General features: G+C 55.4%; 2 protein-coding genes across 5 annotated transcripts in view; one reads left to right on the top strand and one right to left on the bottom strand.

Annotated features, from left to right (window-relative positions):
- SLC6A20 (solute carrier family 6 member 20) overlaps nt 1-19,647 on the top strand; it is a 37,977-nt gene extending 18,330 nt beyond the window's left edge. Inside the window, exons 4-11 of the mRNA XM_030305768.1 lie at nt 2,682-2,909; nt 6,254-6,364; nt 7,142-7,383; nt 8,737-8,899; nt 12,538-12,742; nt 14,249-14,408; nt 16,813-16,978; nt 18,596-19,647. Of these exons, the coding sequence (XP_030161628.1) occupies nt 2,682-2,909; nt 6,254-6,364; nt 7,142-7,383; nt 8,737-8,899; nt 12,538-12,742; nt 14,249-14,408; nt 16,813-16,978; nt 18,596-18,745 (1,425 nt within the window). The 3' untranslated portion in view covers nt 18,746-19,647. The remainder of the gene's footprint in view (nt 1-2,681; nt 2,910-6,253; nt 6,365-7,141; nt 7,384-8,736; nt 8,900-12,537; nt 12,743-14,248; nt 14,409-16,812; nt 16,979-18,595) is intronic.
- Nucleotides 19,648-24,952: 5,305 nt separating this feature from the next.
- Nucleotides 24,953-27,917, bottom strand: part of SACM1L (SAC1 like phosphatidylinositide phosphatase) — a 59,878-nt gene continuing 56,913 nt past the window's right edge. For all 4 annotated transcript variants that reach the window (XM_030305725.1, XM_030305734.1, XM_030305741.1 and 1 more), the window contains one exon: nt 24,953-26,800. In XM_030305725.1, coding sequence (XP_030161585.1) covers nt 26,664-26,800 — 137 coding nt within the window. In that variant the 3' untranslated portion in view covers nt 24,953-26,663. The remainder of the gene's footprint in view (nt 26,801-27,917) is intronic.

Raw genomic sequence — 27,917 nt, 5'->3', positions numbered from 1 at the left:
GGCCACAGCCCTGCCTCTCCTCTACCTTCTGGGTGGAAACAGCAGCTCCTCTGACTCTCCCCCCTGGTGGCCACTCCTCCTCCTCTGTGCAGAGGTATCATGTACAGTTGGGCGGGTGGTGCACTGCACAATGGAACTCCAACTGAAGAGTTGCCATATGCATTGCCAGCATTATGCCTCTGTATACTTATAGAAACAGTTTTCCAAAGGTAGAAGCAACATGTCCTGTTCTAACAAAATCAGGAATATTTGACCATCTTCCCAGGGTGAAAATAAGGTTGTCTCAAGAAATGAGACACGTTTTCCTAAGTCTCAGAAGTGCAAGGACCAGCAACGCCTGAAAATCACTCGACTATCCATTCGGTCTGTCCTTCCCAGGCCCCGTGGACTTCTCCCCTTCCCAGGCCCCGTGGACTTCTCCTTTAGTTCCCCCACTCTGGAGCCCTCCTCCGTGGTCACGTAATAATAGTACCCGAAGCAGCGGTCGCTCCCTCAAAGCCAGCTCAGGGCCCTGCACAGTTGCAAGCACTTTAGAGGTAATCACCCAGGAACCGTCACCACATCCCTGCGATGTGGGGTGCCCCGCATCAGCGAAGGGGAACTGAGTAGCTGTGAGACTGGACGCCAGCAGCCTGGCCTCAGGGGCTGAAGCCCGTCCATCCCCCTACCAGGCTTCCCAGCCTCCTGTCTAGGACCTTGCCCACAAGGAGCACCGGGGGCTGTTAGAAAACCAGATACAAAACGCGAGCCTGACCCACTGATTCCGAGGAGGGGAGGCTGGCTGCTGGGAAATGGTCAGTTTCGTAAGTCCTTGCACTCGCTTAAATTCCTCCCCCTGGGGGAGCTTTCAAACCTCCAAGGCCTGGGCCCCACCCAGACCGATGCAGTCAGAGTCACTGGGGGTGCAGCCTGGGCACCGTATTTTTGTTAAAGCCTCCCTTCTCCCCGGGATTCAGTCACGTAGCCGAGGCTGGGAACCACGCCAGCCCAGGCTGGCTCAGCAGTGGTCCAGTGGACGGACCAGTGGCCCAAGGGGCTGTGGGCTGGGTAGCTCCACCAGACTCCAAGCCCACGAGGGACCCTCCCACCTGCCTGGGGCATGGCGCTGGTTTGCCGCCGAGCATCTCAGTTGGCTCTACGTGGCCATTCTCTCCATGAGTCTCTGTTGCCCAGCGGTATGGCCAAAGGTCTTTACACATCAGCTGGTTTCCAGGAGCGTGGCAATGAGGGCTGCGAGGCCCCAGGAAGCCCTGGCTGGGAAGGGGCACTGCGTCACGTCACTGCATTCTGTCACAGGCCAGCCCAGATTCACGGGGAGGGGCCGCAAATGCCGCCCTTCCATGGAAGGAACTGCTGGGGACCATCTTCAGAACTATTCTGGTCAAAGCTAGAAACGGACTCGAATTTCAACAGGCCAGGGGTCCACCCCCGACCCCTGCACAGGTCCCGAGCATTTTCCAGGTGGACAAAGCTGGACTCCAGGTGCTCATCGGTAGAGTGGCCCTGGCCCATGAGGTGACATCTGTTTCCCCTGAAACACGCAGATGGAACCCAGTGGGCCAGGACTTGCTTCTGTCAGTGGAGAACTTTTGTCTAATGACATCTGAGCTTACGGGACCCAGAAACAAGCAAAAGTGATGGATGTGGGGCTTGGCAGAGTGGAGGTGGGACTCCTAACCCCTGCCCCCTGCCCCCAGAGCCAGAATTAAATCCACCGCCCCCCCCTTCCTCAGCTCCCACTTCTATCCTGTTCATTGTGCACACATCTCTCGGCTCTTTTGTTCCTGAGTGACAGACAACCCAGTTCAAACTGGCTGAAGCAGAAGAGGCTCTTCTTGACTCTATCTACAAAGTCCAGGAGGGGAACTGCTTCAGGTATAGCTTGACCCAGGCTCCACTGAAGTCAGGGAGGCTGAACCTCACCCCTGCCTGACTTCGAAACCCAGCGTCTGTCCTGGGAGAAGCCAGTCCCCACCGCCTGTTAGTGAGGGAAGGACCTGAGTCTCGTTCAAGCCAGGACTTGCTAGGAATGTGTGAAAATAAGCCAAGTCCACCCAAATGAGAACAGACTGAAGCAATTTATCCAGAGCTTGCGATCGTTGCCTTCGGCGGAGACCCCAGGGCAGGCAGAGGAATGGGGAAGGTGTGTCAGTGGGAAAAAAGGCACGGCTTCCGGTGTGCCCGGACTGGGGTGGGGGGGGCTATCTGTGCGGTGAGGGGAGCAGATTGGGCTTTCTCCGGTTGGTCTGGGGTCGGGGAGCACGTGAGTTAGGGACACTGGCTGTCACTGCCCAGGTCCTGCCCACCCCACTCCAGGCCACTCCCTACAAGATGCTGTGGCTGGAGTCCGTGGGCTCATTGCTGCAGAGGTTGTGGGTTCTATTCTCGTAGACGGTCTGGCCGTCGTCTGTCTGGTCCAGTGTCTTGGACCCACGGCAGAGCCAGGTGATCCTCAACAAACTCCCGTGGGGTTGCAAGGTGCGCAAAGCCCTCTCCCCGCCTCTCTCCTCCCCCCAAGCCCGTCTGTGCCCCTGACCGGCCCTCCTGGTCCCTGTCTGCCTTCGGATGCTCCTGTCCTTTGGGGACCAGGCACCTTTCCCGTCAGGCCCACTCCCGTCCTTCCCCGCTCTGCCCTTCGGCCCCAGCCCTCACCTGGCCGTGTGCTTGTTCTGATCCCCAAGGATCCCCTGCCGTGGTCCGTGTGCCCGCTGAACGGCAACCGCACAGGCTACGACGAGGAGTGCGAGAAGGCGTCCTCGACGCAGTACTTCTGGTACCGGAAGACCCTCAACATCTCGCCGTCCATCCAGGACAGCGGGGGCGTGCAGTGGGAGCAGGCGCTCTGCCTCCTCCTGGCCTGGCTCGTGGTGTACCTCTGCATCCTGCGGGGCACCGAGTCCACCGGCAAGGTGGGTCCGCACAGCGCCCCCCGCCCGGCACCTGGGCGGTGCTCGCGAGGGCGCAGAAGCCGTGCTGGGGGGGGGGGGGGGGGGGGCAGCGGCGACGTCACCGGCACGAATCCCCTGCGAGGCGACCGTGAACGTGGCCGGAGGTGCTCGAAGTTGCGGTCTTGAAGTGGGGGCGTTCCCGGTCCCTACACGGATGAGCATGTCTGTGCCAGGCAGCTGTCCCCAAAGCCACACCACCCGAGCGGCACCGAGCACCTCGACAGTGAGTCTTCCCTTCTTTAAAAGCCTTAAGTGACTGCGCACGTCCCCCAGACACCCTGGCCGCTGGCTCTCAAACTGGACGGCACATCCGGGTCACCTGGAGAGCTTCTAGAACTCTGGTATCTCAGGTCCTCCCCCAAGAGGCCCTGGAGTGACTTGAGCCTCGGGATGTTAAAAGCTTCCCCCCGGAGGGTTCTAATCTGCTGCTGAGTCTGAGAACCTTTGCTCTGAGCTGCTTGTCAGGTCTGATTTCCAAACCTTCTCTCCTTGGTGCACCCCCAGCTTTATATTCCTTCCGGGGGCGCGGGAGGGGGCTGAGATGCTCTTGAACTCTAATCTGCCCCAGGTAGAAAGTTTTTCCTGCAGTGTTTCCAGCACCTGCCATCTTTCTCAAGCTGCGGCAGGCGCCCTGGACCCCCGGTGACACCCGCCTCATTCATACCCATTCACTCCTAGCCGGTCCCCTGCGGGCTGGGCGTGCGCCTTGCCTCAGTCTTGCAAAAGCCCTTCGGAGTGGATTTCATTATCCCACTCACCCGAGGTGTGGAGGGGCAAAGGAGCCTGCCCCGGGGCACCAACCAGTGAGGGCAGAGCTGGGACACACCCAGCTTTGTCCCTAAGACTCCCCATCCTCTTGTCCGGTGAATCGCCTCCTGTTTGCTCTCTCCATACCTTTGGTGACTTGATCCATCCCAACTTTTCCCTTCAGAAGTTCCTAAGAGGCCACCTGCCCTCACCGTCTTGACCGCCTGCGTCGCCTCCTCCAGCCCCACAGTGTTTCTCTTGAGGCAGCAGGACCAGAATGACCCATAGTATCTTAGGCACCCTGCGACGAGCCCAGTACTGTGCCTGGCGTCTTCTGTTGGTCTCCAAGACTCCGTGACGGCCAGCATCGTAGCCCCAACAGCGCCCCGTCCCACGGCCAAGCTAAAAGACTAGTGAACCTTCTCTGGAAGAACTTAGAGCCCGCAGCTACCCACTCTGTCCCATCTCGAAGCTTGGCTAGTATTTTATGCTCATAAAAACATGGGTTTTGCCATTTGTCTCCGCCAGATGATTATGAGCGTGATACAGAAGATCCGAGGGCAGTATCTGTCAACTCTTTCCCAGATCATTTATGCAAGTGCCGCATGAGGTCATGCCATGCCACGAACACTTATTCCATTGCCTCTGCTCAAGCCACACCCCGTCTCCATGACAGAGCGCCCCCACCGCTTTATTTATGGGGATTAATTCTGTTAAAAACGGTGTACATTTCCTGGCCTCTTCTCTTGGAATCTCCTTTTTTTCCCCTCCAATGAATTGTTGCAGACTGGTCAGAAATGGTTTCTCCCGGTGGTGTAGGCTGGGCCACATGCCCAGCTTCCCTGATGAGGGAGGAGGGAGCCCGGAGAGCCCCTCCCCCCCCCCAGGACACTTGTTTACCTGAGGGGAAGGAGGGAAGTTCCAGGGACCTGCCTTCCGTGTCCTCAAAGTGTCCCCTGGCTGTGAACATCGGTCACCCCTCCTCTCTTGCCCTTGATGTCCTTCAGCGCGCTGGCCGATGCCCTCGCCCTCATCTGTCTCCGCCCCATACCCGTCATCCCAGCTGGGTTGATGACTTCTCAAGTCCCGATGACCTCAGTGAGGGATCAGTGATAAAAGACACGCCCCACCTCTGCTTGCCGGGCACAAACTGTTCCTCTGGTGGCCTCGGGAGTGGCCGGGAAGGTGGCACCAATGCCTCAGCGGGAGGGGAGGGCCCAGTGCGATCCGGGCCCATCTGGACATGGGCCCCCAGTCACATTTCTCACCGGAGGACCCACACCTTAAGCAAAAACCGCCTTCGCAAGATTCTTTTTGCGAAGTACTTCTGGGCTTTAAGTAAAGGGGCTCTGGGGCGCATACGCAGTCGATAGGGAGGAAAAGCGCCAGTTCCCGGACGGGCATCCAGGCACCAGCAGATCCCTGTTCGAAGCCGTGTAAGAGTCAGCAGGACCAGAGCGTGAGGCGGTCGCCCAAGCCACCACGAACACCACCGGACTCGTGATACGTGTCGTGTCCGCAGGATCACGATTAGGTCGACCAGAAATGCCATTCACGTCCAGCGTTCAACCCCGCGACAGCGAAGCCGCTCATAAAATATCAGCTCATCGAATTTGTGTCATATTCCTGATGGGGACACGCTCCCCATGCCCACGTCATCACGTTTCCCTTACAAGCTCCTCTCAGGGCCAAGTTTCTCTCGGGGCTCCGTTCTGGAGAGACGTGCCTTGCTCCCAGCCCCCGGGTTTTTTGGGGGTTTCTCTTGGTTTTGTTTTTTCTTTTAAAGACAATGTAAAGCAGGGCGCCTCAGTCGGTTAAGCGTCTGACTTAGGTCGGCTTAGGTCATGATCTCCCGGTTCGTGAGTTCGAGCCCCGGGGAGAGCTCTGTGCTGACTGTGGAGCCTGCTTGGGACTCTCTCTCTGTCTCTCTGTCTCTCTCTCTGCCCCTCCCCTCGCTCTCTCTCTCAAAATAAATAAATAAACTTAAAAAAAATAACATTTTTTTAATGTTAATGTGCTAGGTATATTTTTGTGGGCTGCCTCAAATCCTTTCTTTCCTGTTTTAACTTTTTATGTTTATTTGGAGAGAGAGAGAGAATGAGTGGGGGAGGAGCAGAGAGAGAGGGAGACACAGAATCCGAAGCAGGCTCCAGGCTCCGAGGTGTCAGCCCAGAGCCCGACGCGGGGCTCGAACTCCTAAACCGTGAGACCGTGACCCGAGCCGAAGTCGGATGCTTAACTGACCGAACCCCCCAGGCGCCCCGGCCTCAAATCCTTTCTGGAATAAGGTCCGGTTGAAGGGAGAGTGGCAGGCAGAGGTCTCCTGTTTCTCCTGAAGCAGATTGCCCGGCAGTTACGGAGGTGGGCAAATGCATCCCACCTCCCCACTTTCTCCGCCGGCCCAAACTCAAACCCAGCCCCCCTGCACTGATGCCTTGCCAGCCGGACAGTGTAACAGTGTGGTACTTCGTGAGGCCTTCAGGTCTGTCGCAGGGACAAGAGGGGCACTGTGGGCACCGTGTCTCCAGGACGCTGACTCTGCCCTCTGGCGCCCGCAGGTGGTGTATTTTACCGCGCTGCTGCCCTACTGTGTGCTCATCATCTACCTGGTCAGGGGCCTCACGCTCCACGGAGCCACCAACGGCCTGGCGTACATGTTCACCCCCAAGGTACGGGCTGGAGGGAAGGGGACCTCCGATCTTCCAGGATGGGTGGAAAGAGGGGAAGACCCAGGGAGGTGGGTGGGGGCGGTGTGGATTACCTACGGGCACTGGGTCACCTCCTCAGCCAGGCCGACCCCAAGCCCTGTTCATTCTGGGACACTGAGTCTTTGGTCCACCCACCTTCCTCCTCTTCAGCACCCCCCCCACCCCGAGTGACTGCTACCCCAGCCCCGCATCTGGCCTCCCGGCCCCCACTCGCACCCCACACCCTCCTGGCAGTCTACGGATTTACCACCCAGCCACCTCTCTCCCTCCCGCACACCTGCCCGCACCCCTTCCCTTACAGAGGTGAATCCACACCCCGCAGGGTTTTCTGTGATCCCTCCCTAGCCCCCCGCTGCCCGACGCCCCACAGCCAACGCTCATCAGTCGCCAGAGGGTGGGGGGGGGCACTATCGCCTTTGGGACAAGTTCATTTGGCAAATCAGGCGCCTGGAAACAAGATGGCTGTGGTAGCCCCCCCCCCCGCCCCCGCAAATGCCCCCCACATTCCAAATGACCCCCCACCGTCATCCCAGACCTAGAGCTCCAGCCCCAGCCCACACCGCCTCCATCTCGTGGGGGCCCGGGCCCGCACAGTGCCTGGTCATGGGTCAGGGGCTCCTTTTACATATCACTCCCCCTCCCCGGGCCTCCCGCCCTCTGCCGGTCGTCGGTGGGTTTACGGGGCGGGGGAGCGCCACCCGGCCGGGTCCCCCAGCCCCGTCCCTGCCGGCTTTGCAGTTGGAGCAGCTGGCCAACCCCAAGGCCTGGATCAACGCGGCCACCCAGATCTTCTTCTCCCTCGGCCTGGGCTTCGGCAGCCTGATCGCCTTTGCCAGCTACAACCAGCCCTCCACCAACTGCCAGCAGCACGCCATCATCGTGTCCCTCATCAACAGCTCGACCTCCATCTTTGCCAGCATCGTGACCTTCTCCATCTACGGCTTCAAGGCCACCTTCAACTACGAGAGCTGCTTGAACAAGTAAGCCGCCCCGTGAGCCCCGGGGCCTCGGGTTGGGGGTGCGTCCCGCCGTCCCCCAAGCTCTGAGAGCCGCCTGGGAAGAGATGGCACAGGGAAGTCAAGGGGCGTGGGACAGAGGACACCGGCTTTGCGGCTCTCCACCCGGGCCCAACCCCGGGCACCCCGCCGGAGGGCTGAGGGCAGCCTCGTACGTCCAAAGCTCTTAGCACAGGGAGGCACTGAACAGCCAAACCTCGGTTTCTTCTGCCCCGTCTCCCTGACCTTGGAAGTAACCCAGAGCCCTCTGGGTGAGCCAGGGCCATTACAGAATCTCCTGTCTGCCCCCCACCCACCCCCACCCTCCCGCCTTATCCAACGTATAATAAACATCATCCAGATTAGGCTGTCCTATTCGGCAGTCACTAGCCCCAAGGGGCCACCTACAGATTTAAATGTGGACTGGTTTAATTAATGTTAGTTACATCCAATCAGTTCATTGCACTTTTGTTTAAACCGGTTTCCACTGAAATGTAAATGAATTTAAGTCGGTCTCTCATCACAGCCGCCGCCTTCAAGGCTTCAGCCGCCACGTGGGACGGCACAGACGCGGAACGGTCCCATCATCGCAAAATTTCTGTCGGACAATGCGGGCCCAGAGGTTTAAGTGGCCTAGCTGTGTGGGTTGGTTTCTCATCTCTGGTCCTCTTTCAGGCTCCCTCAAAGCCATTCAAGGTCACCCCGGACTTTATTTTTTTTTTTTAATTATTTTTTTTTTCAACGTTTTTTTTTATTTTTGGGACAGAGAGAGACAGAGCATGAACAGGGGAGGGGCAGAGAGAGAGGGAGACACAGAATCGGAAACAGGCTCCAGGCTCTGAGCCATCAGCCCAGAGCCCGACGCGGGGCTCAAACTCACGGACCGCGAGATCGTGACCTGGCTGAAGTCGGACGCTTTAACCGACTGTGCCACCCAGGCGCCCCACGGTCACCCCGGACTTTAAAAGGTCACCAACCGGGGTGTCTGGGTGACATGGTCAGGGGTCCGACTCTTGATTTCGGCTCGCGGTTTGTGGATGGAGCCCTGCGTCAGGCTCTATGCTGACAGCGCGAGCCTGCTTGGGATTCTCTCTCTCTCCCCCTCTCTGCCCCTCCCCTGCTTGCTTGCTCTCTTCTTCTCAAAAGTAAATAAACTTTTTAAAAACATCAAAAAATTAAAAAAAAGAAAAAAAGGTCACCCATCAACAGATTCCCTTTGTTGGAGAGACCTTGCCCAATCCGAGGGGAGGGAACCCCAGCACCCCGGCTTCCGAGAGAGGGGTTGGCCACCGTGGCCTTTCTACTCAGTGAAGGTCAACCTGGCATTCCGCTCTGCAGGGTGATTCTGCTGCTGACCAACTCCTTTGACCTTGAAGATGGCTTTCTGACAACCAGCAACCTGGAGCAGGTGAAGGGCTACCTAGCCTCGGCCTTCCCCGGCAAATACAGCGAGGTGCTCCCACAAATTAGGAACTGCAGCTTGGAATCAGAGCTGGCCACGGTAAGGCAGGATCTCGGCCCGCTTCTCTCCTCTGAGAGAAGCCAAGGAAGATTCTCCGGTCAGCCTTTGGTGTCAGACCTGTGCGTCACCTCCCAGATGCCGCCTGTTCGGTTCGGCAGCCACTCCCCCCGGGGGGCGGGGGGGGGGGGGGGGGGGACCTACTGGTTCTGACCCAGCGAGAGGCCTTTGTTACTAACTTTCCTCCCCCCCCCAAGTCCATCCACGGGGGCCCTGTTTGAGGATCCCGGGCCTAGAGTGGTTTCTATCGCCTTCACGCCGGGATCATGTGCATTCTTCCCTTAAGACGTGGCTCACGATGTCTGGTTCCTCAACCAAAGATGTAGCTCAAGAGCTTAAACAGCTCGTCATGAGGCCCCCAGAGCTACTTTTCCACGGCTCAGGAGCTTCAAAGGCCAGTCCCCACCGCACCTGCATTTGGTGGCTTGTCCACTGGCACCAACTTCCCGGGGAACGTTGGCTCTGGTTCTGGAATCCGGCTTGCATCGCGTTCGCTTATCAGGTCATTTCACGGGTGGGGCCACGCTTAGTCTTTCCCGGCTCCCTGCTCACACCGGCCTGTGGCCTGACCCCCTCCTGGGCGGGTGTCACAGCCCCAGCCCTCAAGCCGCAGCCCTCAAGGCCTTGATCGGTTCCGTGGGCTTCGGTTCCTGTTCCGTGAACTCATTTCAAATTTCCTTTTTGTTTTGGACACTTGGGGGTTTTCCTGACTTACTTTGAAGCTTGGTTCAGCGTCCAAGAATTACGTGGTTATTCCTTTATTCAACCTGGGGCTTTTTTCTCCCCCCATTGTGTTTGTTCTTGTTCGTCTCTCCCCCTCGTTCCGCTTTATTCTCTACTGTTTGGAAGGGACACAGTGTATTTCTCCTTCCGAATTTTTCCTGTGCGTATTTAACTTAACAAAATCTGAAATTTAACAATATCGTGACTTCCCACCCAAACAGAAAGAACAAGGATTTTTAGAACGCTTTCACCTTGTCCACCCAATTTTATTTATTTATTTTTTTATAAATAAAATACACTTTTTTAAATGCGTGTTTGAGAGACAGAGAGCAAGCAGGGGAGGGGCAGAGGGAGAGAGGGAGAGAGAGAATTCCAAGCAGCCCCTTAAAATGCCTTCCTTTATGGGGCGCCTGGGTGGTGCGGTCGGTTAAGTGTCCGACTTCAGCCAGGTCACGATCTCGCGGTCCGTGAGTTCGAGCCCCGCGTCGGGCTCTGTGCTGATGGCTCAGAGCCTGGAGCCTGTTTCCGATTCTGTGTCTCCCTCTCTCTCTCTGCCCCTCCCCCGTTCATGCTCTGTCTCTCTCTGTCCCAAAAATAAATAAACGTTGAAAAAAAATTAAAAAAAAAATGCCTTCCTTTAGGGGCGCCTGGGTGGCTCAGTCGTTAAGCATCTGACTTTGGCTCAGGTCATGATCTCGCCATTCGTGGGTTCGAGCCCCATGTTGGGCTCTGTGCTGACCGTTCAGAGCCTGGAGCCTGCCTGGGATTTGGCGTCTCCCTCCCTCTCTGCCCCTCCCCGCTCATACTCGTTCTGTCTCTCTGTTAAAATACATAAACTTTTTTTTGCTTTTAATTTTAATCTCAGTATAATTAACATACAGTGTCATATTAGTTCCAGGTGTACAGCTCTTTTCTTTTGACACATTGGAGATCTTTGCCTTGTGATTCTGGCTTCCATCGCTGCTCTTCGAAAGTCCTTCTTCAAAGGACCCGGCTTCCCTCCGATTTCTCTGTCATCTTCTCTTGGACTTTGGCCTCTGCAATCCAAGCGTGGATGCATTTTTATTTATCCAGTGTGGGCTTGGGTGACCTTGGGCTTCCTGGATCCACGGACCCGTGTATCTTACCAGTTCTGGAACATTCATACCTATGTCCTCGTAATCATCGCCTTGACTTCCGCCTGTCTTCCCCGTTCGGAATTCCAGCTGGACCTTCTCATCCCACCCTGCAAGGCCACTCTTTGATGTTTTCCCACCTTCTTATCTTTTTTTTTTCCCTTCATTATGGATTCCTCCCTGGGATATATTTCCAAGTCCACTAATTTTCTCTTCAGGTGCAAGCAGTCCTTAGCTGTCAGTGGTCTTTTCATCCAGTATGTTTTTAGATGCTATTTACTCTCAAATTTGCTTTTCATTCCAATGGTTTCTTATCATACATTTATCTTGGTCATTATATCTTCTGTTTCTTTAAAAATGTCATGCATAGGGGCGCCTGGGTGGCGCAGTCGGTTAAGCGTCTGACTTCAGCCAGGTCACCATCTCGCGGTCCGTGAGTTCGAGCCCCGCGTCGGGCTCTGGGCTGATGGCTCAGAGCCTGGAGCCTGTTTCCGATTCTGTGTCTCCCTCTCTCTCTGCCCCTCCCCCGTTCATGCTCTGTCTCTCTCTGTCCCAAAAATAAATAAACGTTGAAAAAAAAAAAATTAAAAAAAAAAAAAATGTCATGCATAGGGGTGCCCGGGTGGGTCAGTCAGTTGAGCGCCCAACTCTTGATTTCGGCTCAGGTCACGATCTCAAGATTTGTGGGACGGGGCCCTACGGCGGGCCCCGCACTAACAGCGTGGAGCCTGCTGGGGATTCTCTCTCGCTCCTTGTCTCTCTGCCCCTTCCCTGCTCTTTCTCTGTCTCTCTCCGAGAAAAACACGTCATACATAGCTGATCCACTGGTGGCCTCGGACAGGAGAGTGGAAGGCAGTCTGTCCTCAAGGGGAGGACTGTTTGATCACTGTTGAGAATGTGTTGGCTCATAGTAACGATAAAAAGCCAACCTGAGTAATTTCGTTACTGTTTGTAAATTCCCTACGAGCGATCACCCCCTCTCGTCTGCACCCAGCGCTGGCGAATCCCACTGTGCTCACCGGTTTGCCATGGAGCTGACCTATGTTCTGAATCTGCTGCCCCAGCGTCTGCCATTCTTGGGGAAGGGCGTTCTAAACCTTAGTCCCGCTGACTACTTATGGTGGCTTGTCTTCTCGTGGGTTTACAAACCCGTTTGCAAGCTCGCCGCTTGATCAACTCCGGTGGTCCTGCGGGTCTAAATCGGGGGAGGTGTCCCCCAGAGAGGGTTTGCTTCTGCTGCCGGTAGCCAGGGGGCACCCCAGCTCATGACCTCTTTCGACCCCTTCTGGGGTTTGTCTTTAAGCAGGGAGCTCTAGGTTCTGTCTCCGTGGTTCAGTATCCCCACAACGGTGTTGTCGCGGCGGGGATCTGGCCACGGGACAACTGCCCTCCGGGTCGCCTGCTGGCCAGGCCAGCTCCCCACCTTACGGGCTCCTCTTGCTCTGACTCCCCCCTCCCACCTCAGCTCCCAGCCACCGAGGCCTCGGAGCACCTAGTCAGTCATGATACCGGGAGCAGAAATTATCTTTGTTGTATTTCATCCCGAACAGACGTGCGGGAACCCAGTGCTCCTCGCGCTTTGCAAATACGGACTCCCGACGACTCACGTTTCTATCCAGCCCAGCTAAGCCCGAGGGGCTGGTCTGCAGACGGAAAGCCCAGCCTCAGCATGTGGCTTCTCGTGGCCAGTCCCCAGGTCCCCCCAGGATGCTTAGCACTGGGCGTGCTCAAGGAGCCGTAAGTCCGCTGGGGTGTCTAACTGGTGTCTTCTCACACGGGCAGGCGGTCCAGGGCACTGGCCTGTCCTTCATCGTCTACACCGAGGCCATTAAGAACATGGCGGCATCCCAGCTGTGGTCGGTCCTCTATTTCTTCATGTTGTTGATGCTGGGCATCGGGAGCATGCTGGGGAACACGGCGGCCATCCTCACGCCCCTGACCGACAGCAAGGTCATCTCCAGCCACCTGCCCAAGGAGGCCATCTCCGGTGAGTGGGCCAATCTGCAGAGGACATGGGGGTCGGGGAGGGCGGGGCGTGGGCTGCGAGCAAACGTACAAGCTGCCGCGGGGCCTGTGTGCTGGTGGAGGTGGCGACCTCCTAGCGGTCCTGCCGTGGCTCTCGCCGCCTCTCGGGCAGTCGGGACCTGGCACGTGTGCGTCTCGCCCGCGCATCTGGTTCTCCCTCACGAGGCAGCGCAGTGGCCGCCCCAGCGCCAGGAGAGGCCGGACTCACCGACCTGGCGCTCAGAACTCTCCAGGCCAGGAGAGAACCTGCTTCTGCCTTTGTTCCCACTGCCGTGTTAACAAACGTGTACATTTCTTAAACACAAACTCAATCATTTTCACACGTTCCCGCTCAAGTAACCACCGCCTAGGTCAAGACACAGAACATTTCCAGCCCCTGCCCCTGCCCCGAGAGCCCCTTCCCACCCCTTCCCATCAGTACGTGGCCACCCCCCCCCCCCACCGCCTAGGCCCCCACCCTACCCACGATGGCGCCATCCCACTGCATCCGGGACATCCCCTCTCCCAGCCCAAATCCAATCCAGTTCCCACCCCATCGCCTTAAAGCCCTGACCGCCTGGGCGGAGCTGCCCACCCTTCGTCGGAACCTTCTAGCACTTAGCATCTCCCCTTGCACCTGGTCTCTGTAGCAGCAGCACCCTGTGTGCCGTTAGCTCCCGGCCAGCACGTAGCCCCTTCTCCTTGTGTGTCCCCTCAAGATGGCACTGGGGTTTGGTGAGTGACGGCACATGGTATGATGGCGGGACGGGCAGGTGGGAGGTGGGAACTTGCGAGTCAGGTACTTTGTGGAGCGCCCGAGGGAGTCAGCCAAAGGAGACCGGGACAAGGGCCCGGGTTCTGGAGGCAGAAGGGCCAGTGTCTGAGCCCAGAGTCCGCCGCTGACCTGCTGTGGGATGTTGGGAAATTTACTCTGTATCTCTGAGCCCTTGGCTTTCCCATCTGTAAAGGGGGCTCCTGAGGCTTTTGGATCCAATGCCTGACAGGTGCCTGGGGTGCACGTAGTGGGAGCTGGGTAAACATTCCCATCTGCCCCTCCTCTCCCTCCTCCCTCTTCCCGCCACACGGGAGTCCTCGGGATGCCCTGCAGGGCAAACCCTCTGCCCCGACTCACCTCCCGGGAGCTCAGGGGCTGAGTTGGGATAAACAGAATCACCAGACCCACAGGCTGGGTGGGCCCCCCCCCCCCCCCCCGCAGATAGCCGTGCCCACAACTTTCTTTCCCCCTCGAGTTTGAGGGCCCCCCTGCAGGACAGCGCCGAGAATTAACGTCAGTGACATCTGACACACATTCCCCGGGACACCTTTGCTGTCCCCCACCCCTCCCGGAACACACGCGCCCGTGGGAAACACGCAGAGAGGCCGGTCCCCCGGCAGAGTCCCCTCGGGGTCGGCGGCTCTGCGGCCACCCAGGAAACTGGATGAGCGGGGGGGCGTGGCAGGCAGGTGAGCGTGCGTCTCGTGGCCCCAGGTCTGGTGTGCCTCGTCAACTGCGTCATCGGCTTGGTGTTCACCATGGAGGCCGGCAATTACTGGTTCGACATATTCAACGACTACGCTGCCACGCTGCCCCTGCTGCTCATAGTCCTGGTGGAGATCGTCGCCGTGTGTTACGTGTTCGGGCTGAGGCGGTGAGGAGGCCCCGCCCCCAACGCCTGCAGGGGGTGGGGATGCCCCGAAGGCCATGCCCCACCCGGAAAGCAGCCCCTTCCCACGTGCACTTGGCCTTCCCCTTTCTACTTGGCATCGCTTTTCCCTCTGCCCTCATCTCTCAGCTCATTCTCGGCCTCGCTCGACCTGCCGCAAACACCTCCTCTCCCCATTTCCCGTGGTTTTACTTTTTATTATAGGACGTTCGCCTGCTGATCGTGCCGGGCCCCAGCGGCTTAGGGGGGCAGGGATCCGTTACCTCCAGGCACCACATACTCTGACCCTCGGTGAACATCAGTATTTTTCGGGCACGCTGACCAGAGTCCAGTTGATAACTTAAAACCAAAAAAAAAACGTGGCCGATTCAGGATGTCAGGCTCTCGATCCCGGAGCACGGCCGGGCACTGGAATGTTGTAGATCCCCCCCCTGGGTGACGGGCTGTGCCGCCGGGCTGAGGCCACTGGTTTAGAGAGACTTGCTCCTCCGCGTGGGCCCAGGGGGGAGCCTCACCGTACATGCGGGACCTCGGGCCCTCCCAGGCCCGGTGAGTCAGATCCTACACGTTCACACGGGAGGGGTCCACATGAGCATTTGGGAAGCACTGCTCAGATATGAGCCGATCAGACAGGTGAGCCAAGTTGTGCCCCCCCATCCTCAGTCTTTTCCCACCCTCCACGTTGGTTTGCAGGGGGGTGGGGGTAGGGAGCAGCACCAGCCATGACATTCTAGAAACCAGACCCCTTTGAGCCACGTTTCCCACTGTGTCCCCAGAAGCACTGGGGTCCCGTGCCATGCTGAAGGACGTCCATGATCAAATAACTTGCAAGACATAAGTTAAACAGAGTCAGAATTTCTTTCCTCTAGGACTTCCTGGAGCCATGAAGACGATTGCGAATCTCAAAGACGGGGTATAAATGGTAGCCTTGCCAAAACCGTTTTGGTCAAGGAAGCCTTTTTTCAGCCTACCTCCCATTTGCTACCTACTGGGGACATTCGAGCTAGAGTGACCCACTCTACTTTCCCAGGACCGAGGGCTTTCCCAGGGTGCAGGCTGTCCAGTGCTAACACTGGGGAAGTCCTGGGTAAACTGGGACAAGTTGGTCACCCGGGAAATGCCAGTCTAGAGGGAGAAACAGATGGGTCACCTGAGAGGGTAGGTGTTTCCCAGGAAGGGAGAAGGCGGAGGAAAGAGGAACAGAACCCAGGGCCCACTGGAGGTGCTGGAGAAAGGGCACAAGTCCATGCAAAGGGGTGGTGCTAAGTGGTGAGGCTGGAGGGAGGGAGAACCAAAAAGGCGTCTCCTATAGAGTGTGGAAGTGGCAGGATCCGGGAGTGACGGGGAGGGAGACAGCGCCATCTAGTGAACATCTAGCAACAGCGCCATGTCAGGTGGGAGCTCAGGACAAGCCCCAGGCCCCAGTGTGGCAGGTGGCTGCGGTTGCAGCTGGTGACCGTCTCACCCCACCCCACCCCCGCCCCTCTTCAGGGCCACTTCTGCTTTGGGTGCGGTTTCAAGGCCCTGGACGGGAGACAGCAGGCCAAGCCGGGTCTGGGCCTGGGTCTGCCGCTACCCGGGTGCCCTGGGGCAAGTGACCTCACGTCCCGGGCCTCGGTGCCTGCTGCCGTTAAATGGGGGTGATGATGGCTGGGTCAGTATTTCCCAAAGTGCCGAAGACACTTTCCATACTTGAGTCTGTGTTAAGAAACGTGATTAGCTCTTTAAAAGCGGGGGGGGGGGGGGGGGAGACGTAGTGTGCAGACACGATCGAAATCCCAGAGCAGCCACCTTTGGGGGGCACTGCTCTGGCTTCTCTCTACGCCCGCTCCGGGGGGTCTTGGCCAGAGTGCTGCATTCCCAGGTTTGGCTCTCCCTCTGTCCCAGAACCTGCTGTGGCTCCAGGGTACAAAAGAGATTCCTCTCTTAGGGGCGTTTTCATGGGCAGTAGAGTCGCTGATACCAGGATGGGAGGGGTGGGGGCAGAGCTGCTCCTCGGGGTCCCCGAGCGTGGAGGTCTGGCTTGATAAGTGACCCTCGAGGCTGTTGGCTTCTGCTATCTCCGGGAACTGCCCTCTGGTCCACACCGGCAGCCTTCATCTGGAGGTGGCCCCGGGAAGATTATCTCCTGACGTGCACCTGACTCTGGGGGGACTGTTCTGCTCCCCTGCTCTGTGGTGGCCTCGGCTCCTCCCCCTGCCCCACCCCACACCCCCTCTGCCCAGGAGGGGTCAGAGAGACACCCCGGAGGGGTCGTGCCCAAGGCTCAGTGGCGCTCAGAACAGAATCTTCCTAAACAAACAGGGATGTGGACGCCGGGGGCCCCCCCCCCCCCCGCCCAGCCCCGACGGCGTGCATAATCCAGACTTTCTCCCCGTTTCCCAAATAGATTTGAAAGTGACCTCCAGGCCATGACTGGCCGCACCCTGAACTGGTACTGGAAGGCCATGTGGGCCGGCGTGAGCCCGCTCCTCATCATCAGCCTCTTTGTTTTCTACCTGAGTGACTACATCCTCACGGGGACGCTGCAATACCAAGCCTGGGACGCTTCCCAGGTACTCCCTGTCTCGGGGCCCCCCGGGCTCACTCTCCAGAAGCGGCTTTAAGTTTCCTGAAACCAAAGATCCGCTTCCGCGGTGTGGGCAGGTTATTTGTCGCGGCATGGAAACACCACCCGGGTATTTAAAAACAGCCCAGGAGAGCAGACCTGGGCTTTGAGTTTTGCGACGACGTGCGCTCCTGTAAAGAGTAAGATTCCTCCTAGAACTTCCCAGGGGGCCTTTCCCGGGGGTTGGGAGAAAGCCCCCTGCAGAGGCGCTGGTTCCTGCCCCCGGGGCTGCGCCCTCCTCCCTCCTCCTCAGCCTCAGGCCCTCCGACCTCTGTCCACTTAGCCTCCTGGGGAAAGGCAGAGCCAGCCTCCGGGGCATGATCCCTGAGCCCCGGCAGGCGCCCGAGAGGACCCGTCTTAGCGCTCGAGTCACCGCATCCCGGGAGGGTCTGGCTCTGGGTGTGTGTGTGGCTGGGACGCAACAGGCTCACTCAGGCCACAGGCAACTGCCATTCACCGACCAGAAGCGCCGTGTGTCTGCATTTTGACAACCAGGGCGGCCGTGTCAATGCACTTGGCCTCAGGGCCAGCCTTGGCTGCCCTTACATACAGGCAGACTCTCACAGCGAACATTTACGCTGGGAGGAAAGTAATCCTGCAGGCCAGTTGGCATTTGCTTTCCTATGGGTAGAAGACGCTGTCCCTTAGCACCCAGCGTGCATGGTGGCCGTGAAGGACGCCGCTCCAAGTGAGCAGGTGACTGATGGCGGCTGCGAGGCGCCCCCGCACCTGCCTCCCGGCAGGAGAAGGACCGGGGTGTCTTCTCCAACCCAGAGCAGACTGACGCTTCTGTCAAAAGCGGTAGCAGTGAATCCCTTGAAAAGGGAGAATGTACACGCAAAACCACGTATGGACTACAAGCTCCCATTATTTCTTGTATCAACAGATACGAGACGAAGCTGTCACATTGCTAAAACAGCTTCTAAACGCTTCCCCCGGTTTCTGTACCGGTCAGTACAGAACAACAATAGCAACCACAAGTCATAGGACGAGTAACAGGAAGTCTGTGGGCTGGTTCCCACACCTCACTCCGAGCGCGTTTTGGTTTACAAGCCACGCGCGGTTGGCCTGTGATCCCTCGGCCGTAGCTGTTCGGCGGCCCCCTCGTGGAAAGGTGGCATTTATTGGCTTTTTGGCCTCCTTTCTCATCAGCTTTAACGCATCTGCATTCAGGGAAGCATCCCCCAACTCAATCCAGACGTCCGCCAAGCCTCCTCCCAAGACTAGGGCTGTGCCGTTCAAGATGGCGGCCAACCACCACAGGTGGTGATTAATATTTCAATTCGTGAATATTCAGTACAATGTAAAGTTCCGTGCTTCACGCCCACTGGCCACGTTTCAAGGGCTCAGCAGCCACCTGTGTCTGTTAGCTACCATGTCGGACAGCGCCCAGATGGAGCTTTCTATCGTCATACAAGGTCCTGTTGGGCAGCACGGGGCTGAGGTTAAGCCCCCTCCATTTAGGTGGCCCCAGATGTAAGGATGCCCAGCCCCAGATGCTCTCCGCCAAGCGGGGCTCTGCCTGTGGTGGCTCTTCCCGCTGACCCTCGGCTTCTCCTTTCAGGGTCAGCTTGTGACCAAGGATTACCCCCTCTACGCACTGGCCATCATCGGCCTGCTCGTGGCCTCTTCCACCATGTGTATCCCCCTGGTGGCCCTGGGGACCTTCATCGTGCGCCGCCTCAAGAGGGGAGACACGCCTCCCGTGGCCTGAGGACTGGGCTTCCCAGAGACTCCGGTCGGCCGCTCACTGTTCTGCGGCTGTATTTATAGGTGGAATCTCCTTGGCTGCCTTTAAACATATTTACTCCAGAAATACTCAACCCGTCATCTTCCTGAGCCCATCAAGAAGAATTAGGAGGGTGTGGAGGAAGAAGGCTCCCTCGGGAGGACCCACGCCCATCCACGGAGCGGCCCCTGCTCCCCTCTGCCTGCCCCCAAGGTCGCACCGAGCTGGCTCCTTTCCGCCAAAGACACGGGCTTTTCAAGGCCAGTCTTGAAGACCATTGCTTTCTCGATCCTAGGGAAGCCCCAGAATCCGGGCACACCGTGGGCTGAAATTCGACTATAATTTTTATGGAATAAAATTTAAGCAATTTTTTTTTTCCTGAAGAAATCCCAACATAACAGAGGGCAGGTGCTTTTAGATCAGTGTGAAGAGAGGTTTTTTAAGCGCCCTGAGATGAGCCATCTGAATGTCACTGGTGCAAAATCAGTTCTCTTTTTTCAGTCATACTGAATACGCCAGGACTGTGTTTCTCACTAAGAGGACTGGCTGGCCACGAAGAAGGGAGGCCTTTGTTTGGGGTCGCTCCTGTGATCTGAGGTCTCTCACAGCGGGTCGAGGACCCGTCACCCCAACCACAGGGTGCGACCCCAAAGCCCCGGGCGTGGTCCCGTGAGCAGTCCGTGCAGCCGGCCCCTGCCCCAGTGCCTTATGCGTTAGGAAAGGTGCCAGAGCCGCTTTGAGGGTGAAAGTAGATCTAACGTTCCCACAGATGACGTTATACCTGGACACGGTGGCCAACTCTTTATAGCAAAGACCACGAGCATCACTTACAATCGATTTTAAAATATTTGTACATTTTGTAAAGTTTATCCGTTTATTTTGAGAGAGAGAGAAAGAGAGAGAGAGAACATGAGCAGGGGAGGGGCAGAGAGAGAGGGAGAGAAAGAATCCCAAGCAGGCTGCACACTGTCAGCGCAGAGACCGATGCGGGGCCCGAACCCTCGGAACCATGGGATCATGACCTGAGTCAGATGCTTAACCGACTGAGCCACCCAGGCGCCCCTGTACGGAAGTTTTCTAAAGCGTATATATATGTAACTCAAACAGAGCATCTTGTAACTGAAGGCACTGTATTTATGATGCAGCATTAGTCTACCCGGCTAGGGTCTCCTGTCTTTTTTCACGGCAATCAGCAGGTCAAGGTTATTCCTGAGGGGGAGGGCCCCCCCACAAACCTTCTGTGCTTCACCGACATACAGAATTCACGAGTTTCTTTGGGTAAGATTTGTACAGACATCTTCGAAGACACTGAAACACTCCCCTGGGACGTCGGCTGGAGTGTTTTGTTTTGTTTTGACTTCTTTTTCATGTATTTATAAATGCCCAGGTAACAAACATAGGCACCAGAAAGGTCTTCTGCTTTTACAAGCCGTCTTGTCACTGCTTCCCCGTTTCACCTGATGGCCACTTATGAGGAGGTCATCACTAGCCTTCAAAATGCACCAGCATTTATCAAGCACAAATACTCAGCCTTCGGACTTCTCAGCAGAGGGTCTAGCGTTGAAAAACTGTAGATGTCAAGGCTTGAAGAGTAGGTACACTCAGTGGCAAACACACAGCCCTCCGTTCCTGAATCCTTGCGGAGCGGGTCCCCCTCGGGCCCCAGTCATGGTCACGGTCTTACAACATGGGCCGCCCCTCCTGGGGTCCGTCATCAGCAGGGTGCCTCAGCCCCAACTGCCAAGTATCCTCAGGACCGTGGAGACAAATGTTGTCCTAAATCATTCCTTTATTCTGTGTTTCCACACCTCGCCTCCCATTCGAACAGCCTGTGAGCATGTAAAACTCCCAACGCCCCACCCGGGCCACACCCGGAGGACCAGGGCTCCGTAATGTGTCACACATGTAGGAACATTTACGTCCAAAGTGACCTTTAGGGGCACCTGTGTGGCTCAGTCGGTTAAGCGTCTGACTTCACCTCAGGTCACGATCTCACAGTTCGTGAGTTCAAGCCCCGCGTCGGGCTCCGTGCGCTGACGGCTCGGAGCGTGGAGCCTGCTTCGGATTCTGTGTCTCCCTCTCTTTCCGCCCCTCGCCCACTCACACTCTTTCTCTGTCTCTCAACAATAAGTAAAAGTTAAAAAAAATTTTTTCAAAACGTTTGAAAGTATTTTTGTGCACTTCCAATTGCATGGAAGTCGGATGGATGAGGTCACAGTGTTCTAGAATAATGTGCTCCAGGTGAAAATGCCTCAGGTTTCCCATTCAGTTTTATTCGGTTTCTGTGAACTTCATGAAGAACAGAGCACTCTTCAATAGTCCTCTTGAACCAGGAATGAGTCGTGTCTCAAAAAAATTCTTTGTTGACTGTTTTCTCGGTGCTGCACCAAAGTGGTCATCTGACACCTGTCCACCTTCCTCCATTAGGCTGGAGAGAGAAAGGGATGTGCCACCCACATCCACGTAACAGTCACCATGACGTCGTGGCCAGATCACGGACTCCAGAGAGTTTTCTATTTATGCTGGAGACATAACGGTCCTTGACTTAGCTCTAAGAAATCAGGGAGGGAGATGGTTGGGTGCTCAGCAATTGTTGTCATAGATAAAACCTTTGACAAGTGTCTCTGTAGGTTTTTGTCACGTACTGGCTGTAGTTTTGAGCCCCCTCTCGTAACACGAGATATGCCCACATTATGTAAATAGATGAGCTAATTTTGAAAACATGGCAAATAAAAGAGAATCCACCCAGTCTCTCGTTTCTGTCACCTTCCCCACGTTTCCCTCCTCAGGCAGCCAGAGAAGCCACACTGACGCAGTGTGACCCTCACGGGAGGTGATGGTTAGAGTCCGTAAGAAAAATCAGAAAAGGGCGCCTGGGTGGCTCAGTCAGTTAAGCGCCTGACTCTTGGTTTCGGCTCAGGTCATGACCGCACGGTTCCTGAGTTCAAGCCCCACACTGGGCTCTTCGCTGACAGTGTAGAGCCTGCTTGGGATTCTCTCTCTCCCCACCCCCCCCTCAAAAAATAAACTATAAAAAAAATTAAGAAAAAAAGAGAAAAATCATAAAGGTCTAATTCGACGGGTTTAAAACAGGGTATAAGCCCTTCTAAATTGCTGCAGAAAAAAACCATCATTGACGAATGGGAAATTCTTTTTTTTTTTTTTTTTTTTTTTTTGGGTTTGAGAGAAAGCTCGTGAGTGGGGAGGGGCAGAGAGAGGGAGAGAGAGAATCCCACACAGGCTCCGCACTGTCGGCTCAGAGCCCCTCGTGGGCCTCAAGCCTGTGGACCGTGAGATCATGGCCTGAGCCGAAATCAAGAGTTGAATGCTAACTGACTGAGCTGCCCAGGTGCCCCGACAAGTAGGAAATTCTTAACCAGAATGTCTCGACCAGCCTCTGACATGGGAATCACTTCTCTTCTATTGCCCACGTGGACAGGATCAGCCTTTATTGAGATCTTACAAGTCGGTCCGGAGGCAGGTGCTGGGGACAGTGCTGAACAGGACAGACACGGTCCCTGGACTTTATGGCACTTACATTCTGGGGGGTGGGGGTGGGGAGAGTCAGAGTGAAGGTAACAAACGAGATGACTACAGATGGTGACCGTTTCTAAGAAGCCAATACATGGGTCAAGTGGTGGTGTGGCAGGGACAGTGCGTCAGTCCGGTGGTTGAGGAGCTTTGCGGACCGAATGTCTGTCCGGGAGGAGGCAACAGCATGTGCAAAGGCCCGGAGGTGGGAAAGGGCAGGAAGGAGGCCTGTGGTTGTGATGGGGAGAGTGATCGGGGGTGGGAGTGAGCAGGGTCTGGTCAGAAAGACCTTGTGGGCCAGGCAAGGAGCTTAGATGGTCTTCAAAGAGCACCGGAACCCCACTGAGGGGTGAACACGGGGGCCCTCCCTGCATGAGCTGCCGGGAGAAGACGTAAGTGTGTAGCACGTAAAACCAACAAAGAACTACTCTCTAGAATATAAAGAACGTCCACAAATCAGTAAGGACAAACAACCTAACAGCAGCCGGCAAGAGACCCCAACAAGGCGCAGAACAGGAACAGCAACGACCCAACAAAGAATTATGAAAAGATGCTCCCGTCTCACCAGTGATGGGAGAGATGCCGGAATGGGATGCCGTTTTATACCCGGTGGATTAAAAAGTCAGGAAGTCTGGCTTCCCGAGCATTGGTAGTCACGGGAGCCGCTAGGCCTCTAAACGGCACAGCCGGTTTAGAGAACAATTCCGTGTTACCTTGTACCTTCACGGCTCGTGATTCTCCTACTGGCAGAGGGAAGGCGGACGGGAGCTATGGGGAGCAGGGACGACGGGGACATCTTTGCACCCTCCTCCCTCCACCTCCTAGCTCCCCTCTCCCCTCCCCTCCTCCCAGGTGAGAGCCAGCTGCGGGCCCCAGGGGCTACCCAGCTGAGATGAGGGATGCCTACGAGGCCCTGCCCAAACCGCAGGGTCTTGTGAGCAAAGCCCATGTCACCCGGGTGCTGTGCCACTCAGGGCGCTGGTCTGCTCTGCAGAATGAGCTTGCCAGAACTGCTGCAGAGAATACGGCAGACACGACGTCCGAGATTAGGTCACGGAAGCCTGGCACTTCGGTCTTGCTGGCTTTGATGAGCCAGGCTGCCATGTCGGGAGAGCCTCCCGAGGCAAGGAGCAGATTTTAAAAACCTACCATAACTTATCTGTATTAGGATGCTTTCTTCTGACATCAGGACCCTTGGATGATAAAACCCCAAGACCCTAATTTGTTTAAGTCGCTTCCCCAGGCTGCCTGGGTGGCTCAGTCCGTTGAGCCTCTGACTTCGGCTTGGGTCATGATCTCCTGGTTCGTGGGTTCGAGGCCCGCGTCAGGCTCTGTGCTGACAGCTCAGAGCCTGGAGCCTGCTTCGGATTCTGTGTCTCTCTCTCAAAGATAGATAAACATTTTTTTAAAAGGCTATTAAGCCACCCCTCTGTACACACACCCCTACATTCTTCTTGCCCTCTTATCCAGGCTCTGGGTTTGGCACACCTCCAATTCCAATCTTGATACCAAAAGTAAATCCCATTCCATCAGGACTGAGGAATCTGCATCACATAACTTTGGGGACCTTCCCCGCCTCTCCCCACCCCCACCCGTGGTCCCTGAATCCCGAATGGGACAGAGCTTGTCATTCTGTAGCTACAAATAAGACAGAGCACAGATTCCTTGGGTAACACACTACGAAATCTCTCTCGTACTGAAGTACAATCAGAAGCATACCCTTTTTCTTCGCCCCACGGAAGGAAGGAGCTAGAGATTACCAGGCACGAAACACCGGCTGGGGTATCAGGGAAGGACAGAAGGTCACAGGGAACAGGTGGGAGAGATTCTTGAAAGCCCCTTTGCAGGAAGCCACAGGGACAGCTGTCTTCACCCGTATGTGCGGGGAAGGGGCCGCAGTAGCCCACGCAGAGAGCCGACCCCAGGGACGGCCTGGCGCAGCCTGAGGCAGCTCTGCTCGGTTCAGAGGGGGACGGCGTACCCACGTAACATCCCCAGGGACTCCTGCCTCGCTCCCGTGCGCAAGGGCCTCCTAGGCGCCGAGGTGTTTCCCGCCTCATTCAGACACATCCCCAGCCCCAGAGACCACTTTCTAATAAGCAACACAGTCCTACTTCCCAGCTGAGACCTGTATCATTTTGAAAAACAGACCACAACTCAAGAGGTGGGGGGGCGGGCAGGGAACACCTTTTTACGGACATCATACGTTACTAAATTATTTCCCTGTTTGGTTTTTTTTTTTTTTAACATTTATTCATTTTTGAGAGACAGAGCACACGCGGGGGAGGGGCAGAGAGAGGAGGAGACACAGAATCCCAAGCAGGCTCCAGGTGCCGAGCTGTCAGCACAGAGCCCGACGTGGGGCTCGAACTCACCAGCCACGGGTTCATAACCTGAGCCCAGATCAGACGCTCGACTGACTGAACCACCCAGGTGCCCCAATGTTTCCCTGTTTTTATCTGTAACTAAAAAATAAGGAGGAGCACAATTTCTCAAGCGACCACTGAAAAGCCAGATTTCAGAAGCCATTAATTTTCTTGCTCACTTGCATTGCCCCGATTTTCTATGAAGCCCAAGCACGCGCTGCCTGGCATGATTTAAAAGTTCTCCGGTAAAAAAGAACACCCCTTTCGAGACCAAGTGTGGGAACGACAGCAACGGTGGCTAGAAAAGAATAGGACGTTTATTTTCACGTATGGGTGCACAGTACACGAATTCAGAAATGCAATCGCCGCAGGCTTCTGGAACACGGACGCCTTCAGATCGGACACGCCAGCATCAGTCCGTGGGCACCGGCGGCTCTCAGGTGGTCTCTGCTGTGGTCGTGGGAGGAAGTCCTTCCCGTGAAATGCCCGGTAGCACTCGAGTCATGGAACACAGTAGACACGAACCAAGTTTCACACATTCCATCTTTGGAACAGATTACGGTTATGTACGTGTCAGGAATAGGTAGTTCTAAGAAGTACTTGCCCTACTGTGAATTTTAGTGACTGAGTTTTAAGCTAGAGAGGGTTTCCAGCTATTATCTCTTTTAGAGTTTCTAGAAGCCACGTCTCTTATTAATGTTTATAAAAGATAACGGGGGGGGGAAAAAGTCATGTTGAAATCAAGGCGCTTTGAGAGATATTTAAGGACAACATAAGGTATTACTATTGAAGTTGAAATAAACTGTACATATTTTCAAGCACAACACAAATACCGTAGCCGTATTTAATTGAACTGCCTTAAAATAGTGGCGATTATACTACCCTACATACTTTTCTAATATTTAAACCTCATAATTACAGTTTGAATACACAGTCCAACTTATAATTAGAACTATGCACAGCTTCTAAAGCAGATTTTTCAGGTTTGTTTTTGCACAAAAATTAACACTGAAATTGGTCCTTGATCTGGAGAACGCTAACTTAACTACCAGAAGCGCAAAACTGCAGACACACTTATTGATCGGGAGCTAACAAAACCTTGACGGAGAGGAGAGCGCGGGTGGTGCCATGCGTGGGAAGCAGCTGCGGCCTCCAAGGGCAACCCCAAGTCCAGCACGAGCACCTCTCGGAGGCCTGCGTGTCTCGACGAACGACCCCCGAAGAAACCAGCACGCCCGGGAGGGACCGCTGGCCAGTCGAGGGGTATCCTCCACACGGAGGCAAATCCTGAAAACAGAGGCGGCTTTGGACCTTTAGCGTAAGACACAGGCTTTACATTCTTTGATTTCATTTACACCTTTAACAAAAGATAAAGTACTATCTGGACTTCTTCTTCATACGCAAGTTCAAGCTGAACTCAGAGGACAGCCCAACTGAAACTTCAGAAGAACGCCAGACCCGACTCCTTGAAGTCTCAGGCTGTTCCGTCAAACTGCGCGACGGCTGCGAAAGACGTGCTCTGCACCAACAGTCGAGCTAGCGGATTCTCAAACTCTGAAGAAAGTCCAAAGAGGTGTGGCGAAGTCCGCTTGCTAACAGCGACGGCCTCTACAACGACCATAAGGAAACTGAGCTAGAAAAATAATTTTACCATTTTAAATAACGAAAGAAGCTAGATTTCTTAAATATATTACTTATCCTGCAAAAGTTGATCGAATCGACAAGGAATAGATTCCTTCCATTCCAGGAGCTGAATTCGGGTCACCCCTTAATTACAGAAGAGCTTCAAATTATAAACAGAGCCATCCCAGTAGTGAAGAGGTCGCCGAGGCAGGAACGTCAGGCTGATTCTAGGTCACCCCCCCTCCCCCCACACGGAGCACAAGGTGTGCTTCTGGAGAGAGGCTTTAAAAGGACCTCGGGCTGATGTGGAAAGCGGGTCAGTAAAGACTCCAGTTCTGCATGATGGAATCTTCTAAGCCGAGCCGCTTTCCACAGACACAAATTCAGTCCATCTTTTCTTTCTGGACCAATCTGGGAGCATCGACAAAATCTTTGCCATTATAAAGAATAATAAAAAATGTTCCAATGCTTGCGACTCCCCAGAAGAGCACATAGGCCAGTGTTTCTGTCCAAGTGTCACCTGTTGATATAAACAAACAGAGTTGATAAATAAAAGCCATGTTACTGATCGCACGTCATTAAAGTTTATGAGCACATCTACAGGAAAAATACAAGAACCTCTCAACTAAGGTTTGAACCGGCGGTTCTCGAACTCTGGCTGGCATCAGAGTCCCGGCGGGGGCCCCGTAAGGCATCAGCTGCTGGGCCCAACCGCGATTCCGACTCAGCAGGTCTGGGCCAGGGCCCAAGAATCTGCATTTCTAACAAGTTCCCAGATAACGCTGATGCCGCTGGTCCAGGAGCTACACCTTGAGAAGAAGCACCTGACTAAACTATTCCACGTTACATCACGCAAATAATTATCCCTTTTAGATTATATACTTTATATCACAAGAAGCCATTACTAATACATTCGCTACAATCAAAACACCTGCACGAAAAGTAACCTCACAAACACATACACGCTTCAGAAAACGTGTCAAAGCGTATAAAGCAAAACTCCGCAATATCACGTTAAGGACGTATTTCACACAACTCTCCTGGTACAACGCATAGAATTCACGAAGGTTGGCAGCAGTGGGAAAAGACCTACTGTGTGCTCTCCAACTTGACCTGAACCCGGTGTTGTTTCTCCCCTGCAATAGGACCGTCGGCACCTGCGGGCGGGGAGGCGCGGGCGCAGGCCGAGGGACGGGGAGAGGGCGCCAGGGAAGAAACACAGGCTCCTAGTGAGCGGTCAGGGGTCCCGCTCACTTACTTCCCATTCATGGGCTAGAAACCAGACACAATGCCCATGATTTTTTTTTTTTAACGTTTATTTTTGAGACAGAGAGAGAGACAGAGCACGAACGGGGGAGGGTCAGAGAGAGGGAGACACAGAATCCGAAGCAGGCTCCAGGCTCTGAGCTGTCAGAACAGAGCCCGACACGGGGCTCGAACCCACGGACCGCGAGATCATGACCTGAGCCGAAGTCGGACGCTTAACCGACCGAGCCACCCAGGTGCACCAACCCACGATTTTATAGCGATGAACTGCCGGGAGTCGTTGCCAACCATAGCAGCAGTCTCTTTTTACTCAAAAACATGCGCAAACTGATACACTTGCTAATTTTCACCCCTCTGAGTTTGAACATTCT

Source organism: Lynx canadensis, chromosome A2, assembly GCF_007474595.2.
Source record: "Lynx canadensis isolate LIC74 chromosome A2, mLynCan4.pri.v2, whole genome shotgun sequence".
Classification (NCBI taxonomy): Eukaryota; Metazoa; Chordata; class Mammalia; order Carnivora; family Felidae; genus Lynx; species Lynx canadensis.
The sequence above is the reverse complement of the archived record's forward strand: the minus strand, read 5'-3'. Positions and strand labels throughout refer to the sequence as shown.